The sequence below is a fragment of the Eutrigla gurnardus genome (genome assembly GCF_963514095.1).
Source record: "Eutrigla gurnardus genome assembly, chromosome: 15".
NCBI lineage: Eukaryota > Metazoa > Chordata > Actinopteri > Perciformes > Triglidae > Eutrigla > Eutrigla gurnardus.
In genome coordinates, this window is record NC_139938.1 from 18,534,593 (window position 1) to 18,554,236 (window position 19,644).

The window sequence follows — 19,644 nt, forward strand, 5'->3', positions numbered from 1 at the left end:
GGGTCACAGGCTTGAAGCTAGGGTTGTGCCGATTCCGATGCCAGTATCGGAAATGCTGGCATCGCTATCGGCGAGTACTGGAGTCCATGCAGGTACCGATCCGATACCACGTAATACATTGGAAATAGGAATTTATTTAAGATTAAATGCCTTTTTTATTTTGTCTGCACTTTATTTTATTTTTTTATTATTATAAATTATTCTTATATTTATTTAGTTAAGTTGCATTGCTGTTTTATACTGTTCTATTCAAAATTTAAGTGCCTTTTTATTTTACAATTTTGTTGCTGCACTTTAATTTTTTTTATTAATTATTCCTATATTCATTTAGTTAAGTTTCTTTTTTTTTTTTTTAAACACACTGGTATCGTTATCGGTACTCGGTATCGGCCGATAGCACGAGTATCGGAATCGGTAACGGGAGGGAAAATGGTATCGAACATCTCTACTTGAAGCACTGAACACGTCTGGTTTGGCTCGTTTGGATTCCTTAGTCATCCAGCGTTTGCATCCAGAGCAGAACGACTGCAGGCTTCCGGGCTGCCTCGGAGAGAGCGCTGTGATGTATAATTAACTTCATCAAACGCGTTTGTTTGCCTCCGACTTTAAATTCCTGCAAACAAAGCCCACTTACTCACACGAGTCACGGGAGGCGAGGACTGTAATTGTCGTTATCTTAAAAAGCAGCTCGAGTCTAATGGGACTTTTCTTTACGTCAAACGTCCGCGAGGCGGAGAGGCGGAGAGGCGGAGCCGTGGAAGGCAATTAGGGCTGAAACGCATGCAGAACTCTCACTGCTGCTTTTTCAAGCATGAATTAATCCAACACACATGAATCAATGTTTCAAGAGGAAACACGGATACTCAGCCAGCATTCTGGAGTATCGGAAGAAGAAACTATAACTTCCTACATTTTTGATTAAACATGCACAAACACATTAGAGTGCCTCCTTAAAAAAAAAAAAGAGTCATGAAATGCATTCATGCATTCATAACATTTCAATATTTGATAGTAAGAGAGTTAAAAATCCAAACCATCAATTAACATAAGAAGTTAATTGTTAAATCAACAATTTTATTAAATAAAAAATAAATAAAAAATGTTTAGTCCAGCTAAAATTTGCTGCTTTTCATTTGAGAGCAACCATTCTTTTGGCACAATTTATAATTTTCTTTGTGAGACAGATTCCTTACAAAAGGATCTCTGAATGCTTTTCACCTTTTTAATGATCCATTCCAGATGACTTTAAAGCATCTCCAAGCCGCTCCCCTCCAAAGACAACCTTTTTAATCATCAGATGCTCACGAGGAGAAGAAAAAGATCTCTCCGACAGGAAAACATACTTCACAAAAGCATTATTATCTTTTGGTTGTTCATTAAAAAGTCCCATTATTTTATAGTCCGACTCAGGAGGAAGTGACTCGGCCCGATTCACCTCTTTTTAAGGTTAAATTCCTGATAATTGAAGGTTCATGGATGTTTTTTTAATTAAATGTCACGCATCACAACAGTTTTACAGAAGCAATACAAAATCCTGCCTTTAAACTGAAATATAAATGATTTTTGAAGTAAAAATTGACAGGAGACTGGGTGATATTTTGGTTTGATAAGAGTTCTTTTAATAAAAAAAAAAAGAAACTTCACATGAGATGTTAATTAATGAACTCAATGTGAAAATTCATCCTGAAAGTCCGGTGATTATTTTTTCCTGTGATTTGCGATTCTTGTTCTGGATTCTTGGTTAACGTGGATGGGCTGTGACATCACATCCTCCCGACGGGGTTAATGCCCAGGATGTCAAAGCATTTGGCCATTATGGCCGCCGTGGCTTCACAGAGCAGCATCCTCCACATGTTGACCTTCACCACGGCACCTGGAGAGACCAACGGGAATATTTAAAGGATTCTGCAAAACAAAATATCTGATCCGTGTATAAATACATTGTTAAAGTGGGGGCCAATGTGTGTCAATAACTAATAACTTAGAGTTGGAATATAATTGTTTTTTCTTGTGTTCATCACCTCATCACTCTTTCAGGATGAAAACCCAACATTTTTATTCCCGACACCTCGCGTCTGATATCGTAGTCTGAACTCGTCACGGCTGATAAATAATGAATATAATAGATAACAGATTCAACAGGCGGTTTAAGAAAAAGAGCATAATAAGATGAGAGGAAAACAAACGCACACACTGGGAAGTCCGGATTGAACAAACAGAGGGAAACAGTCAAAGGTGAAGAACGGAACGACATAAACAAACAACAAAAAGGTTAGAGGGCACGTTTAATGATGACAGCGAGCGGCGCGGCGGGCTGCAGACGCGCAGCAGCATCGAATAAAAGAAACCAATGACCCGGACATCTGCGTGCACACAGCAACATCCATGAGGGACCAGCCCATCGGGCCACACTGCTGCTGGATTAAGTTAATGAGCAGCAGAGGGGGAATTAAACGGCTTGTTAAAAAAGGCACCGACGTCGTTGATCAGACGGCAAAAAACAGAATAATAAATTACAAACAATAAAACGCAAACAAGCGGACGCATCCTCCACTGGTGACGAAGAGAAAGGCATTCTGGGACTTAATCACGCCTAACTTAAAAAAGGTGCTAAACAACTTCCTAAAAACTGATGTAAAGACCGACACAGAAATATTCCCTATAAATTATCATTAAAAACAACGCAATGTTTTTTTTTCTTTTCTGTAAAGCGTCTTTGCGTTCGGAAAAGTGCAAAACAAATAAATGTATTATTATGATTATTATTAACTAGAAAATTGGACATTTCTGCCTGTATTTCCCTTTTTTCCCTAAATTTGTGTTTGATATTGTTCTGCAAAGATGATTTGAACGTTTCTGTTCTAACTTTCAAAAGAAGTCTAAGGAAACGACTCCTTGTCTGCATTTCTATCGCACTATAATTATAATAGATATAATTTATGTAAATGTTGTACCTTTTCTGTATTATTAGATCTCGTCTGTGAAGCACTTTGAATTGCCTTTTGATGCATAAAAAAGATGCTATACAAATGTTTTTACTGCGCTGTTTTCCTAAAGGGGGAAAAGTTTGAATGCTTTGTTTGCAAACGGACAATATCACTACATATTACATCTGTAAGCCTCAATATAATAAAAATGTATATAATAAAAAGTGTGCACAAGTGTGTCCCAAATTGAGGTCGACAACAATTGGTCCTCACAAAGATAGCTGTACAAGTACACACACACACACAGTCTTAACTGAATACTCTCTAACAAAGCAGAATTATATAAAATAACAGCGTCCAGCTGGGGTTACTGCCACGCTAACAGAGAATTAGCATAATTAAGCAGCTCTAAACCTGAAGTCGTAGCACTCCAGCGCTCTGCGGGGATGAAACTAACAGGAACGAGTGGAGGACTCGCAGGACTCAGACGGCTTTCACTGGAAAGCCTCTCACTTCCTGCTAATGAGGCGACTCCCATCGTGAGCAGAACACTGAGGGATGCCTCCTCTCGCGGTTTCTTTTTGACCTTGACGTCTTTAAAAAAAAAGTCAAACACGTACCCGTCTGTCGGTCCTTCTCGATGCAGTAGCAGTTGTCGTAGAACTCGGTGAAGGTGGTGGCGAGCTCGTACACGTAGTCGCAGAGCGTGTGGAGCAGCAGGTCGTCCAGGATCTTCTGCAGGATCTCCGGGAAGCGGAGGATGCACTTGCCCAGCTTCCACTCCTTGTCGTGGTCCAGGAGGACCTCCGAGGTCTCCGCCGCCTTCCTCAGCGCGTCCTCGCTGATGTTAGCCAGACGAGCTATGGACCTGCAGCAAACCCACCGCAGCGTTAAGATCGTGGATTTTAAAAATGAATCAATAAGTATATATAATATATACTGTATGATAATATTATGGTTTAATTTGATTTAAAAATGAGGTGAGAACAGTTTCTGTTGTAAGGCTAGAAATCACAGAAATGCTGCCACCAGTGAGTGCTCTATTGACTAAAAGCAGGGACATCTAATCCTCTCAGGCGAGACTGCCCCCCCACGTTGGAAATAATAATAAAAAAAGAAGAGAAGATCAATCTTTGCCGGGCACGGTGCCACCCTGAAGTCCAACACCTCCAGGGAAGCCGGAGAGGAAGGGGATCAACGCAGCTCTGTGCAGCCAGGAAACGGCCACTCGATACGGGGAGGAGGAGGAGGAGGAGGGGGGGAATCGGGTCTTGCTGACTGGAAAGAACCCCAAAGACTAATCCTTTACCACGAGCTCCCACAAGGGCCAGCGAGGCTGATCTGATACGGGTAATGGAAGTAGAGCGGCGCTAGCAGGAGGCCGACGGGCCGGAGAGGAGAGGAGCAGGGAACGTGTCCGAAAACTCAATTTAACTTTTTAAAGATACTTTCAGCGTCCCAAAGCGAGACAGAAGACCACCATTCTCTTCTGCAGCGCCATATTAGTTTTACTTTTCTGACTTTTTCATAACTTATTTATTTGTTTTGTTTATTTTACCTTATCATACCGTCTCTACCTTTGGTTTCTGCTGCTCTGTTGACATGTTTATGTATACGTGTATGGAGCTCGGCTGCTCACCTGATGCGGGTGAAGGCGTAGAGCAGGTACGCCGCCGTGTTGCCACGGTCGTCCAGCATCTTGTCGAAGGAGAAGACGTAGTCGTTGATGCGGTTGTGGGAGAGGTCGGCGTATTTGATGCAGCCGAAGGCGACGGCCCTCTGGGCTTTGATCAGCTCCTCCGGGGTCAGGACCTGCAGTCAGACCATGTTCCTTTAATACAACAGACTTAGACCTCCATAATCCTCCAGGCTTGGAATATTCCGATAACTCCGTCGCTCCCATCAACTTGCAATTACCGCAGGCGGTACGTCACCGTATGTTTCCAACAGTAAAACCAGCCCGTTGAATTTAATCCACATGATGGATCTAATTTTAGTCACCTTAGGCAAAGATTAAATTGACTTATTAAGTCTTGAATGTGTCTGTTCACGGGGAGGGGGGAGAGTTTTATGATGGATGACTGGAAAACAAAAACTTCCCAGTCGAACCGAGGATAACATGACAGGAAATACAGAGACGGGTAATGACGTGTTATTATATTAAATAGAAGTGGAACAGGAAGAGACAGGAAACGATGGTAATACGACGACATGACAGGAAAACAGAGAGCGTGACAGGAAGTAACATGACGGGACACAAATAAAGTGTCATTTTTATCAAATGACGCAAAACAGGAGGACATTAATGGGGCGATGGATTCATACTTGTCATATCATTTTTAAATATTAGATGGTTAACATGAAACTGAAGTATGAACACTTTTCGTTACTATATAATTTATGTGTATTTAAGGAGAATTGTACAAAAATAAATAATAAAAAGTAGGTTTGATAAGCTCTGCTTTGGTTTGTCACCATTTTAAAAGTAATGACTTATTCTATTCAAGTTGTACAAGTTTAAAGTGACTGAAATAAACTCAACTTAGTAGATTTATTCATTTATTTATCGTCATTTTGGGACATTTCATCTCAATTTGTTGTCGAGAATTTCTCCATTCTTTAAATCAATTATTAAGCCAAAATGCCGATCACTCCCGTTCTCTTTGAGGTTATCAAATATAAAATCAGACTGGATTTCCTCAGTTTGATGTTGTTGTTATTGTGATCATTTATCTCCCCGGCTGTCCGTCACTTCAGGCTCTTTTTTCATCCTTCAGTCGACAAGAAAACAAAGGGAGGGAAGAAAAGACAAATGTGAGACGCTCATTGATGAATTAGTCAAATTCAGAGACGCGATGTTGTTTTTCGGTCCTCAATATGTTGAAAAGAGTGTTGCTGCCGGGCACAAACACATCCTGAGTGATGTGCTGGATGAAGAATAATACATTTTGATAATCCATTAATTGTTTGACAGTTGGCTAATCAATCAAATAATTCATCAACGCTCCAGTTAAGGATGTAAGGATCTACATCTGGATATCTCAATAAAACAGCAGTAAATATAACAGGAGAACGTCACACGACCGGAGAAAACAAATCTTTAGCAGCGGCGTTGGCGGGTTGGCGGTTCACGGAGGCCGGCGTCGGGGTTTTGTTTTAATGAGGCAGGGTTAGCAGATGGTAGACGTGGGCACCGACCCAGACAGACAGCCGAGACGCAGGCCAGAGGAGCCAGCAGGGAAACCGTGTTGGCACCGGATCCCACAACCTTCTCAGCATTAAAAACCATGCAGTTCAACTGGAAGTCACTGACTGTTTACACTGCACCGAGCACCTCCAGATAATACTTAACCGGGTCAGGTTCACATCTTCTCTCTTTTTTTGTGTTTTATCCCTCTGTGGGTTTAATTTCAGCTACAAGCGGCTTCAACATCAGCGAGCAGACGGGAAAGTGAGGGTTTTCACTGTGTGTGATGTAAAATTACAAATAACAACAAACGGCAGCAAACAATCCCCTCTGGATGAAGGATGATTTCTGGGATGAACACTTCACATTCCTAAAACAACCAACCTATTTTATTATATTTATTATATATATATATATATATATATATATATATATATATATTATAGTTTAACAAGGTCGGGTTGAGGTTTTGTTGTTGGGTTTTTGTTGGGGATTTTTTGTGCGTGCCGCGAGTGAACGCGTCAATTCTGGCAGGAAATCACACGGAGAAACACGAAACAATCCGGTCAATTTTCAAAATAAAAGCAATTTTCAAAATAAAATACTGCGATTGACAAACGCAATCATATTTGTGTATCTCAACTCGCACTGGGAAACAGGAAGAGACAATAAATGTAATAAATGTGAAGAGTAGATAAAAAAAATGTGTATTTCAACGGTATATCTGCACTACTACTGTCTTCTACCATACACACTCTCTGTCTGTGTGTGTGTCCCTCTCTCTCTCTCTTTCTCTCGCTCAGAGAGAGAGAACGGATAAATACAAGAAGTTTACAAACTTCTTGGTTACAGAAACATGGCGTATTAATTTTATGGGGTTTAATGGGAAAAAATAGCTCTGAATGAACAACAGCTGAGCAGAAGCGCTTGTCGACCGCCGCGGAGAAATACGCGGCTGGTCTGAACGGGGGTGCGCGGATCGCTCGCGATTTTTGGCTCTGTCGTTGCAACTGAAATACCAGTTTAGTCTAGTGCAGGTGAGAGTTGGCAATGAAATACCAGTAGACATAATATCCGAATCTGAAGATCTTTTAATGCTGCAGCATGAGCCATCCGGCGCACCGCGCCGCGGCGCTTCCGCGTCCAGTATGGACCAGGCGTTATGTCCGTCAAAACATGGACGAATGAATTCTATCGAAATTGTATCGAGCGTGTCTCATATTTCTATCGAGGAAAAGTTATTTCGCGATATGTATCTTTATCGTTTTATCGCCCAGCCCTAGTTTTGACGTCCATCTTCTTCCAAGAAAAATCCAAATGAATTAAATGATCCAATGACTTTTTATTGTTATTTATTTATTTAAATTGAGCGCCTTCATGAGGTTTAATGGAGGTTTAATAAACCAACAACATTCCCATCAGTCTCAGCTGTGTTTATTGATGCCAATGTTAGCACGCTAACAAGCTACATGACCATAAGATAATTTACCTACTAAACAGCATGCGTGGAAACATGCTGATGTCAGCAATTTTCCCTTCAAGTCTTTCAAACCAATTACTATTTGTGTGATGCAGTTACTTCTATAAAATATGGAAAGATTATAGACTTGACTGCATGGATACAGAATCGTTCAACAAAGCGTGGCGACGGATCATAGAATCCCTTTTTTCTCCCAGATCTAAAGCTCAACATCTGGGTTTTTTCCCGCTTTCATCAAAACTCCCCACAGTTTGGTTCACTTTGTGATTTAGTGCAACGATGAACTACGAACAAACTTTGAACTGGAGTTACACCAAAGTGACCTCACCTCATTAAAAAGTCATGTAGACTGCTGCTGGACTTGTTAAAGCTTTGCTGCGTTATTGTAACTGAACCCTTCTTCAACTCGTCTTCACTCCCAACCATCTCACACATTTACAGCAGAGAAAGAAAAAAACAAACCCCCCAAAGAGCAAAATCCTGTTTTATTTAACTACCTCTATTAGCATAGGGTTGCTCGGTGGGTGCAGGACGAGGGTGAGAAGGATTAATGGCTACTGTGAGTCAGACGGTCATTACCGTAAAATAACTCTCCTCATTCAGGGCGACTCATAAGACGACCAATAAGGGGGAATAATGAGCTGCTCACTGGAAGGTGTCCCCCCCCCTCGGTATACGGCTGCTTATCAAAGAACACACCGCTGACATGAAATATGGACGTAAACTTGGAAGCTTAAAACAGGCGGTAACCATGGTAACCATTTATTCTACAACGCTATTAGAGAAACAACGTCTCACATACGATTAAATATGAGAAACAAAACACCTCAGGAGTTAGGTATTTGTAATTACGACGACGCAGCTCCCGAGGTCGTGCAGCCGGGTTTCTGTCTTCTTTGTTTACTCCAGGTTTTGATCTCCCAGATTTGATCTCTTTTTCAGGACTAATGTGTGGTTCAGGGTGTCTCGGGCCTAAATAAAACATCACTCGTTCTCCATTCACAGGCATTTCACTGACTGGGATTTCTTTTGTGTTGTGTTTTGTCCGTACTACTACTGCTGCATGGAGAAAAGCCAGAGAGGATCCGCAGACCAATGAACTCGCGGTGCTACAGAAAGGACATGGTTGTGGGTTCAAAGCCAGGACTGAATGGACGATTCTGTAGCGATGCTATAATGCTTAAAATGAAGATTTTATGTATTTCACCCTGAAGGCTGCTGCTGCCCACAGCTTCATACGACCCTGTAAGATTTGTTTAACACTCTGTCTGCCCCTTGCTTAAAAAAGGATTTGTTGTTTTTATATTTGTCCACCTCAGATATCCATGAAGGTATCAGATAGATATCAGTGAAGGTGAACGACATTCCATCAGAAAAACGCAAAAAACAAAGAAATAATCAACATCTCTCTCCAGGAACATTGTTTGAAAACATGGTTAGAGTTGGGAATTCATAAAACTGTATCTAAAACCAACATCTTTATCCATTTCTCATTATGGGTACAATTCTTTATCGATATTGAAATGTAGGCCTTCACAGGTTTTCGCCACCATCACAGTCGTGATTATCTCTGACTTTGAGCACAGTGTAGGATGTCTGCCTGATTACATTTAAATATGTTAACGTAAAGCAGTGGACGTTTCTAATTGGATGATTTACTGGCTTTTTCCTGAGCTTTCAGCTGAATCTCACTGTCTTCATTAAACAGAATTTGTTCAAACGCCCAAATGGGCATGGAGGTGAGTTAAGTGATCATTTTTTTCCTGTTACTCCGACTATTTGTTTATTAAAAAAAAGTAGTTTCAATGTGGATTAAACCAAATTAAAAAAAGTTTGTTTGATGACGGAAATTAAATTTACTTTTGTTGTATTTTCGGCTGAAATGTCAGACACTAATATCTTTAAAAACCGAGACAAATAAAAACCAACGTTGTCTGCATGGCTAGACACCAATGGAGGCACTAGAAAAAATCATAATCTCTTTGCCCTTTGTTAATGTCACATTTCTTTCCCCGTTAACGGACAGCGAATGAAGGAGCATGATGCCATCCTCACCTTGTCTCGCTCCTTCTCCTTCAGCTTGTCCATGGACCTCTTCAGCCCCTCCTCCAGCAGATCCATCAGCCTCACCGTGTCTCCAGACCGGGTCTTAAACTTCTTCCTGAGCACCAAAAAAAAGAAGGGAAAACTTCAGCCAAAGTCGTGTCACCGCATAAACCCCCCAAAACATACAATCTGGGCAACAAAATAACAAGATTATGAGACTGTGCCGTGGCTTTTTTTGTGCTGTGAAACATCCCCACACAGAACGTTCCAGGTACCGATGTTTGACTTTCTGTCGCCAACAGCCATCATCACAACAAACTATTAGATTACCTCTGCTTGCCGACACCTCGGGGAGACGCATTTTGTACAACCGACCAAATCAGATGAGCATTACAAGCAGAACACGAGCCAAAAGAAATTTAATAAGCAGACTTTTTCCTGTTTACTTGCCTCTATAACAGCTCCCCCCGTGGCTGCTTTAAAGCCCTTATTGTCTGGATGAGCAATTATGAAAACAGCATGATAAATTTCTAATGGAGTTTGGAGTAGCGCAGACATTGTGGGGCCAATTTACGCCCCCTCAGGTTACTGTGGGGCGTTTAGCAGCACTTAGTTATGGCCTCCGCGAAGCGTAACATCAACCTCCTGCCTGGGCTTTGGCTCTTCTTCTCTGGACGATTGATTAGGAAAAACAGCGGCGTGACAGATCGTGTTCAAATTATAGCGCGTGCTCACCTATCGGCCGCGCGGTAATCACCGCGTTCTATAAAAAGGAGGATAAATAATAACACCCGGGGGGATTTACAGTATTACACACACGCCTAAGCCGAAGCCCATGCTTTGGGACGACACACTGGAATTGCATGAGGAAGAGGTGGAGGAAGAGGAGGAGGGGGGGGGAGATAAAGAGGAGGTGGCAGAACGAGCCAAGAGGCCAAGAGAGTCCGGAGCATGAAAAGGAAAATCTCTTGACTTCACGCTTGGCGGCTGTGAGGGACCATGTGTTGTGCTTTTTTCCAATTTCCGTTCAGCAGTAATGAATAATTTGAACAAACAAGTGCTCCATGCAGGAGGGAGGGAGGGGGGGGTCTGCAGTCCTGGCTCATTGACTGCAGTTCACTCTTCCACCAACAGGCTGTCCAAATATGAGTTCACACCGGATGCTCAAGCAAAGACCTCGCCAAATTAAAACCCCCGGAAATGCCTCTCAGATCACCGAAAAACAATCACTGGAGGTGAAATCTGGATAAAAGTGATCACATATTGGGAATCTAAACATGAAAACATCAAAACGTTCTGAGCATTCAGTCCATCCATCCAAAGATGCACTTTATGGTTTCAGGATTGACTAAATCTATATTTAAGCAAGCGAAGTAACAGCGTTTGATTTCAATTCAAACCAGATTTCTTTTTAGTTTAGCAGGTATGATTTAAATATGTATTATTATTATTATTATTATTATTATCTTTTCCCCAGATCTTCCTCAATGTCAGTGTTTTGGTTCATTTTGTAAAACAAACAAAATTACTTGAATGAAAATACGAATGTATGGTTTACATTCCGTATGACCTTGTCATTTCAAGTGTTAATTGTAAAAAAATAAATATTCTTTGTGTGTTTTGGGGCGGTGACGGATCGTACTTACAGTGCAGGATGTAAGCACACAAAACTTTTACTCTTAGAAGTAAAACTTTTGTTGGAGGAAGTCTGTTCAGCTTCGTAAAACAGTAATTTACAGTTATTTTATTCATTTCTCACCGTCTCCATGCTTGTTATTTTTGCTCGTCGGTTCCAGCACACAGCTGACAGCGGCTTGACAACAGCGTTAGTCCCACCCATGGTGCTGATTGGCTAATTATTACTCCCCCCCCCCCCCCCCCCACACACTTTTAATTACTATTGTTCACCTACCGCAGAACTTTTCCCTTCCCCGCTGCACCTCGCGTGCTGAGTGAAAACAGCTCTGTGTCTGAACTACCGGCTCAAACAGCGACTGCACTGCTCGTGGAGCCGCGGCTCTATATTTTTTTATTTTCATTTGTCAACTCAGTCGCGTAGTAAAATTCTGTTTTTATGCATTATAATAATAAAACGCAATAAAAACATGAAGCCGCGGTGATGAAAGATACAGTGAAGGACATGGGATGATTATAGTGGAGTCGCCGTCGTCAGAGGAGATGCTGGTCGTTGCTCTGATGACGGTGATTTGGATTTCTGTTAAATTGTTTTTTCATCTGTATGCAGCGACGACGTCCTTTAACGTTCTCTGTGTCGATGCAGAGTCAAATGTTTTACTGCCACAAACCCCCATCTAAAATAACTACTAATATATTATAATATTATGTGTTGATGATGAAAAAGTCCTTTAAATGCCATCATGCAGCCTGATCAGTACGGAGGAGGAGAAGAAGAAGAAAACATACAATAAAAGTGATACAGATGTTTTTAGGTGGCTAAAATACATTTCCTTTTAATATTCAAACTATTCATTTAAAGAAGCAAACGTTTCCTTAGCTTAGCATGAAGACACAGTGCCAGCCCCGTGCGTTTCAAACTCACTTGTCTTCCCCCAGCACCACTCCGAAGCCGGCATGCTCCACCCGGGTCTCCTGGGGTTTGTACCAGCCAATCATCTGAGCCGCCGCAAACACCACCTGGAAGTGTGTGGCCTAAAAAAACACAGACGAGATAAACACACAAATTAAAAGGACACAACATGATACACTTGGCATGAAGACTTCCTGTGTGTCACTGCTGCCTGGAACCAAACTGAACCTGGACCAGCAGGACTTTTTACAGTGTGATGTGGCGGGGAAATGTTGGTGGAATTGTAAAATGTAATTACCGTGACAGACCGACTCTTCTTCATAACTTTTAGCATTTTAAAAAACAGAAAATATGCTTTTACTAGATCATAAGGTTTTTTATGAAATGTTGAGCTACATTCATGTATGGATACATTCAATTCCCACAGCACTGAACCAAAGTGTCAAACAACAATCCTGTCTTTCATGAAAGGAAAATCCGGATTTAAAAGTACCTCCTCTTTCAATCCTGAAGAAGTAAAGTTGTGCAGAACAGTAAAAACTTAAAGTTTAGGACTAAAGTGACACCGCTGTGAAACAAAAAGGTCCCTCTGCTACCTATTAGATCCTTCAGACTCTGACTTTTTGGTATTTCATTTCCCCTCCTTTACTTTCTTTGTTTTACTTCCAGCTTTCTTTGTTTTATTTTTTGTGTGTAGCTCCTCCAGTGACTCCGTCACCCTTCCTCTGTCTGAACTCCACTCACCTGTCCGCTGTCCGTGACGTAGATGATCAGGTCGGCCTTCTCGTCGAAGATCCGCTGGCGCAGAGCGGCGAGGTCCGACGTGTCGTAGGTGTAGCCGCCGTCCGACTTGACGACGGTGAGGGGGATGGACTGACCCGGGACGAAGACGATCTTACGACCCTCGTCCATCTCCGCCAAGCCTGAGGAAAGAGTGTAAGACAGAAAGAAGCAAAGCAATGAAGGCAGAGGGACGGAGGAGATGTGGGTGAGATTGGAGGGAAAAGAAAGAGGAGATAATGAGTGAAATGGTTAATTAAGCAAAAACAAGAAAAGAAGGAAAGGGAAAAAATTATACCCCCCAAAAAAGAAAGAAAAATCAGGAAGGGACATTCAAATTTGGAATTAGACATCTGTGAGTCAATATTGCCCCCTGGTGGCCACGCCAGGTAACAGCACACTACGATTTCACAGAACTATAACACATGCATTTTGAATATTTACCATTATTGGTGTACCGCCTTTAACAACTTGTGTCATCAGGGACTCAAATTGAGACCCACAACATTATTTAATCACTCTGAAGTGCAAAAATTAACCATAATGCAAATACAATTCTGATAATCTCCTCAGAAAGACAAAAAAAACAACAAAAAAAACAGCTACCCTCCTTTCATCTGGTGCTCACCTTTCTGGTCAAACTCCTTCACCACCTTGGTCATCATGTCCTGGTAGTACGACTCTCCTCTCTCGAGGATCTGGATGTCCAGGCAGTCGTAAACCCTCTGAAACTCTGACAACACAAACACAAACACAGTAAAACTCAACAAAAACAAAGTCACAAAGTTTATTTAGGGTCTTCTACTTAATAACACATGGACCACGTTACCCAGAAGTACTTCACAAAATGTGATCCAGTCTGGCTCAGTCGAGATAAAGTAAACATTTCACGCCTTTACTCACAACAGCTCGGTCACTGCTTGTATTATGCATTATGTTAGTGTTAGTGTGTGTGTGTGTTTGAGGGAGGATTATTCTTTGAATATCAATAAACAGATCCATTGATATGCAGCGTACCTTTCCTGGAGACATCACAGATGAGGTTCCAGGCTTTAATGAAGTCTGGCTCTTTGCTCTGCAGTCTGACGACACACTGATACGCTCGCTTCTTAAAGTCCTCCTCCTCATCAAAACGTTTCTTCGACTCCTGATTGAAGGAAGAGGAGGAGGAGGAGGAGGAGGAGGAGGAGGAGGTGGAGACACAGACAAGAGACAGAAATGAGAGCCCAAAATGAGCAGAGTAGATGATGCAAGAAGTAAATGAGGCGTGGAGAGAAATAAGGGAAGACTACAGCATTTAGCACTTCCTGCATTTAGACATAATGTGTTTCCACAATTTACACATGCAAAGTGTGTTTTGCTGCAGGCACATGATGCTCCACAGAATACTCTTGCATTTACTGACATTACATTTCACTTTTGTGAAACAAATTCCCCGTGACCTTTGACTTCATATACACACAAATAAATCCACATATTATATACAATCTGTGCTTAAGTCTCGTGTTTACTGAGATAAAAAATCATTTTCTCATAGACTTCCATGCAATCTTGTTTCTTTTTGCAACCAGAGGAGTCGCCCCCTGGTGGCCAGTAGAGAGAATGCAAGTTTAAGGCTCTCTAGATTCTGCTTCACTTTTCAGAAGAATACATGAGAATAATACAAACTATAACCGGTGATGGATAAAACTGCAAATCACCCAAAAGTACATGGAAGTAAACTAAACAGTGAAAAACAGATGGAGTTATAACTGACCTTGTAGAAGGCCTGAAGGTCACCAATAGGTGGGGAGGTGGTTTGGAAGTCTGGGAATTTATCCTGCAGGTGGGCGATCAGCATCCCAAACTGGGTCCCCCAGTCTCCCACGTGGTTCAACCTGAGAAACGCATAAGCAGCGTGTCAAACTATAAAATACAAATCTGTCTGGACGCCTCTAAATGAGTAGTTCTGACTTTTACATTTTACTCTTTTACAAGCAAGACCAAAGAAAAGGGAAGCACTCTGATGTCTTAAGTTCACCTTCAACATGTCGGTACAGGAGAAATCAAGACAAACTGGACAGGTTTCCATGAAAATGACATTCATCATGATATTCATGACCTCCAGTCATGATAAATGTAGGAATGATGCCACAAACTAATTATCTAACATTTCAGACTCAAATCACGAATCCACGATACTCGATAAAATAATCAAAAAAGATTTGCAACTCGAGTTGGACTTTAACACCAATGACTTGCATGAGAATGGTCTACTAATGGTCATACTAGAAAATGTTTATTTTTTTTTATTATTATTAATACTCAAAGAGACAGCTGGGATCGGCTGGTTTCGTACCGACCTGACGACGTCGTAGCCCAGGAACTCAAACAGCCGACTCATGCTATCCCCGATGATGGTGGAGCGCAGGTGGCCGACGTGCATCTCTTTGGCAATGTTGGGAGAGGAGAAGTCCACCACCACCTGAGCAACACACACACAGGTCAAAACAATCAATAACCATGAATATGAACCTATTAGAAGAACCATCTTAAGGTGGAATTGTGGGGTTCGACGCACCCTCTTCCTGGAGGCCAGTGGGGGGGGCTGCACGCCGTTGATCAGCATGTTGCTCAAGAGTTTGGACACAAACGTCTTCTTCAGGTGGATGTTGATGAAGCCTGAAGATACAAAAGACATCAGAGGTGGATGATAATAAAAAATGTAAAAATTAAATATCGTATTCACACCAATATATCTATTCAGGAACAGTTTGTGTTTAGAAATTATACTGAAAGCTCATTTATCTTGTAAAGTTTATAGCATTTACAATATGCAATATATTATTATTAAAATCCAAACAAATCTACTAAATTACTGGTAGATTTTTTTTCTCCAAAATATTTACAAAATGTTTTCATTCACAAACATTTATAAGCTGAACTTTGACAAACTATTAAAGAGCAAACAGAGAATCTTATTTTTTCTGTTTGTTTTTTTCCTTCTTTACTGTGTTTATGGAGGTCTAAACTGCCAAAATATATTAATGTTAATGTCAAAGTCTCTCCTCGCTGCGTCCAAAAGAAAAGTCATTAAAAGGAATCAGGCCGATGTTTCGTACCGGGTCCGGCGATTTCCGTTTTCTGGACGAGTTCGTTGTCCGGGATGTTTGCGATGATCTTCTCTGCGATTTCCCTCGGGTTGATTTTCACCCCCTTCGCCTTCATCAGCTGCAAGCCGACAAAGTCAGTGACTAAAAGTGTGTTAAACCAAGAAACCGATACAAAAACCTTTTTCATCCCACAAACAAACATGTCCAGACCTGCCGGGCAGCAAACATCAGCACATCACGGCAGAACTAAACCGTGTGTTTGGGAGTGAAACATTTTCTCACAGATGTAATTTAAACTGTGATGTATTGGATTTTCACATGTGATGAAACCTGCTGATTCATCAAAACACGACAATATTAAAACGCTGCACTGTTGCAACAAAATGCCTCAAAATAAAATCACTAAAAATAAATAAATAAATAAAAATGTAATTGTTAAAAACGGGTCCTTTTTGAGGCTTAGGAACGACAATAACAATGTTTTAAAACCTTGAAACCCAACATTCATTCATAAAAGGGTGTAATACTTTAACAGTAGTAAAAAATGAAGACTATAAAGTAAATAATCCAACATGTTTAAACTATCTTTGATCCAACATTCACTTGGCGGGCGTACCTGAGCCATGGCCATGGCGCTGTTGCACTGGTAGTCCCCGAACTTGGGCTGCTGGTTGGGCGAGACGGACACCGGAGGGTCGTCCAGCTCGGGGCAGGAAACCCGGATGGCTTCGCCGAAGACCTCCTGGAGCCGCTGGTTGATGTTCATCATGGATTTACCGCAGTGGGTCGTGGTGGTCTTCTCCTCCTGCAGGCTCTGAGGACACACAGCACATCGCATTATTAACATAATGATTTGGAGCTTTGATGAAATGCAACATAATCTTTTTAGCCACATTTTGGTAAATACGCGGCGCGGATGACGAGCTGAGAAGTACATCGTCTCGTGTCTTGTTTACGATTGGTTTTAATTTGCAGAACAATCATTGAAACAAATAGAAAATGAAGGCTTTCATATTATTTATTGAATATGTTGCGACTTTACGCTTCAATAAAACCTACTTTAACACAAAACAAATTGAGGCTTGTGATTGTTCATCAGGTTACTTTTCCTGCTCTGCATCAATAATAAACCCTGTTTGAATTCAAGACACCAAAGCTGGAGATACTTCAGTCGAGTACCACACGAGTACGACAACAGTATTGGAAAGCAATTAAACACCTTAAACGTACACAATTCATCCTTATTTAAGTCGGGTCAATACACTCAAAATCATAATTGCAATTCGCAAATTCGTTAAATATTGTGAGGAAATGGTGATTTTGATGACCTTTTTCAACATTCTCTGGGTATCTTTTGAAGTCTGATTACGAGAATTAAGTTGCAACAAAATGCATAAATACCGTACTAATCTACTGTACAGTACAAAACCAACATTGGAGACAATTAACAAGCTAATTAACAAAACTACAGGCTGAGAGATTCTCAATAATTCTAGATAATTAAAAGAAAAACCCGTTTGTTTTCAGCCAGGTTGTAACGATAATAAATGTTCAATTACCCATCACCGACTCTTGAACTGCCGAAGCGTCTTTAACAACTGCAGCTTTAGATCAGTAAACGGCTCCGACCTCCTTTAGGAAGCTTTATCGTGTTTAAACAGCAGCTGGAGGAAGTCGTACCGACTGTTGGGAGCAGAGAGCAGCACCCTGTCGGCCTCCCGCTGTCACTCACCCTCTTCAGGATGTTGATGCGGTACTTCAGCCGGGTGTTTTCCTCACGCAGCTCGTCCAGCTGTGGAGACGGAGCCAGGTTCCCTGGGCTCTTCAGACTCTCGATCTCGGCATGGAGACTCCGGATCTCCACCTCCTGTAAAACAAAACCCATTTACAAATTATATTATTGCTTTTGCAGCAGCTGTAGTTGTACTGCAGCAATAATATCATTAAATGTTTCCCCAAATCAGAATGTCACAAAAGCAGGGAGCGTCAATATTCTACTCAGGATCTGGGCAGTTATTGAGATTCCAGCCAAGAGGAAATGTGATAATAACGCGAGACATTAAGAGTTTTACAGCATCATAATGAAACCAAAAGCTGCCTCGCTATCGGAACATGATGCAACAAACATCCTGCAAACACACTGATTGTCTTTTGTGAAAATATTTAATGAATTTACAAATTTTGCAGTTTGAGAAAGAAAACTGCGTCGCTTATGATTCAGCTTTAATTGAATAAAAGCTGAAAGGAGTAGTCAAATAATCAGAAAATTCATCTCATCGATTAATTGTTTGTCATGACTTTTTTTATATTGTTTAAACAAAAACAACAATTTATAGGCTTTTCTTGAAAAGGGACGTCAATAAATGTCTCATTACAAAAGCAGTAAGTGTTAATATTTTACTCAGGAAATGAGCAGATAGATAATCTGAGATAATCTGATAATGATATAGGACATTAATCTCAAATTGAGCATCACAATGAAACCAAAAGCTGCCTCACTATCGGAACATGATCCAAAAAAACATTAAAATGACTGCAAAAACACATGAAAAACAAAAAAATGACGTACTTTCCCTTTTTCCAGATGATCAGATATTTTTCAGTTTTCCTTTCTCTTTCATTATAATCAAATATCTGTTGGTTGTCACTATTTCCAGACGTCTTATAGGACGAACAATAATCAATGAATGGAGAAAGTAGGAGAAAGATTCCTCAACACTGATCCATCAGCCTTAAAATAACTAATGGCGTTATTGACACATGTCATCTGTTGCGTCAGTACCAGCTGATCCCCGTGGAAAGGAATTCAATGTCACAAGACTTCATTTAAAAATCAGCTAATTTTTACAATGTTCTTTATTCTCAATAAGCTCGAAAGATCATCTAACGTTAGTAAATTCCGCCACCGAAAAAAAGACAATCAATCAGTTTGTATCAATAAAAACACTGGCCGCTGACGTTACTGCCTGCTGTCACCGAATGACTGGAAAAGCAAATGTGAAAGTGTATCATTTTAATAAACAAGTGGCGTTTTGGTGTGATGTTTATTAGCCGAACTTGTGAGAGCCGCCCACCAACCCGATAGACATACCGTGTTTTATCGGGTCGTGTCGTTATATTCTACTGGCAAGCAAAACACATTAAATTGACAGTTTGTCCTATGGAGTTTGGCACTGCGTCGGCTTCGACAGACCGGTACGTTAGCTGCTACACCACACAAACAAGCATTTAGCCTGCTAGCTAACTTCAGCTTCACTCCCCCGCCGGTCGCCCGGGTTACCTGCTGTTGCAGTCGGGTTGTGTACTCGGTTACAGAGTCTCCCATCTTTCTGAAACACCGGAGAGAAACTCTTCTTGTCGGCTGGATGCGGAATCTCGTGGCTGACGAAAGAAACTGCGAGGGGAGGAGGAAGTTCACAACTTTTTAAATGTACTTCCGGTACTGGAAACGTCATCATCTGCTTCTTCTTTGTTTTTATTAACCGTCCCAACAGCGACACCTGCTGTATCCTATGTGCAGATACATGGCGTTATGACTACACTTCAAAATGTAAATAATTAACTTTTACCGCAATAAATGCATT

At 41.1% G+C, this 19,644-nt stretch overlaps 1 protein-coding gene across 1 annotated transcript; it reads right to left on the reverse strand.

The window, feature by feature from the left end:
* Positions 1 to 1,591: 1,591 nt before the first annotated feature.
* On the reverse strand, positions 1,592 to 19,473 carry rars1 (arginyl-tRNA synthetase 1). The gene is made up of 15 exons (XM_084029160.1): positions 19,341 to 19,473; positions 17,793 to 17,927; positions 16,677 to 16,874; positions 16,070 to 16,178; positions 15,529 to 15,629; positions 15,311 to 15,432; positions 14,725 to 14,845; positions 13,986 to 14,115; positions 13,597 to 13,701; positions 12,933 to 13,111; positions 12,201 to 12,310; positions 9,650 to 9,755; positions 4,567 to 4,739; positions 3,548 to 3,795; positions 1,592 to 1,873 (listed from the first exon to the last, which is right to left on the reverse strand). Exons 1-15 carry the CDS (start codon positions 19,383 to 19,385, stop codon positions 1,764 to 1,766), a joined length of 1,992 nt encoding a protein of 663 aa, XP_083885286.1. The 5' UTR covers positions 19,386 to 19,473; the 3' UTR covers positions 1,592 to 1,763.
* Positions 19,474 to 19,644: the final 171 nt, after the last annotated feature.

What these genes read in the sequence shown, in the direction of transcription:
- rars1 (XM_084029160.1), bottom strand. Translation starts at nt 19,385, where the DNA reads ATGGGAGACTCTGTAACCGAGTACACAACCCGACTGCAACAGCAG. An exon ending in CTGTGATGTCTCCAGGAAAG is followed by an intron (nt 13,702 to 13,985) that starts GTACGCTGCATA and finishes TTGTGTTGTCAG; the next exon opens with AGTTTCAGAGGGTTTACGAC. An exon ending in AGGAGAAGGAGCGAGACAAG is followed by an intron (nt 4,740 to 9,649) that starts GTGAGGATGGCA and finishes GTCTGACTGCAG; the next exon opens with GTCCTGACCCCGGAGGAGCT.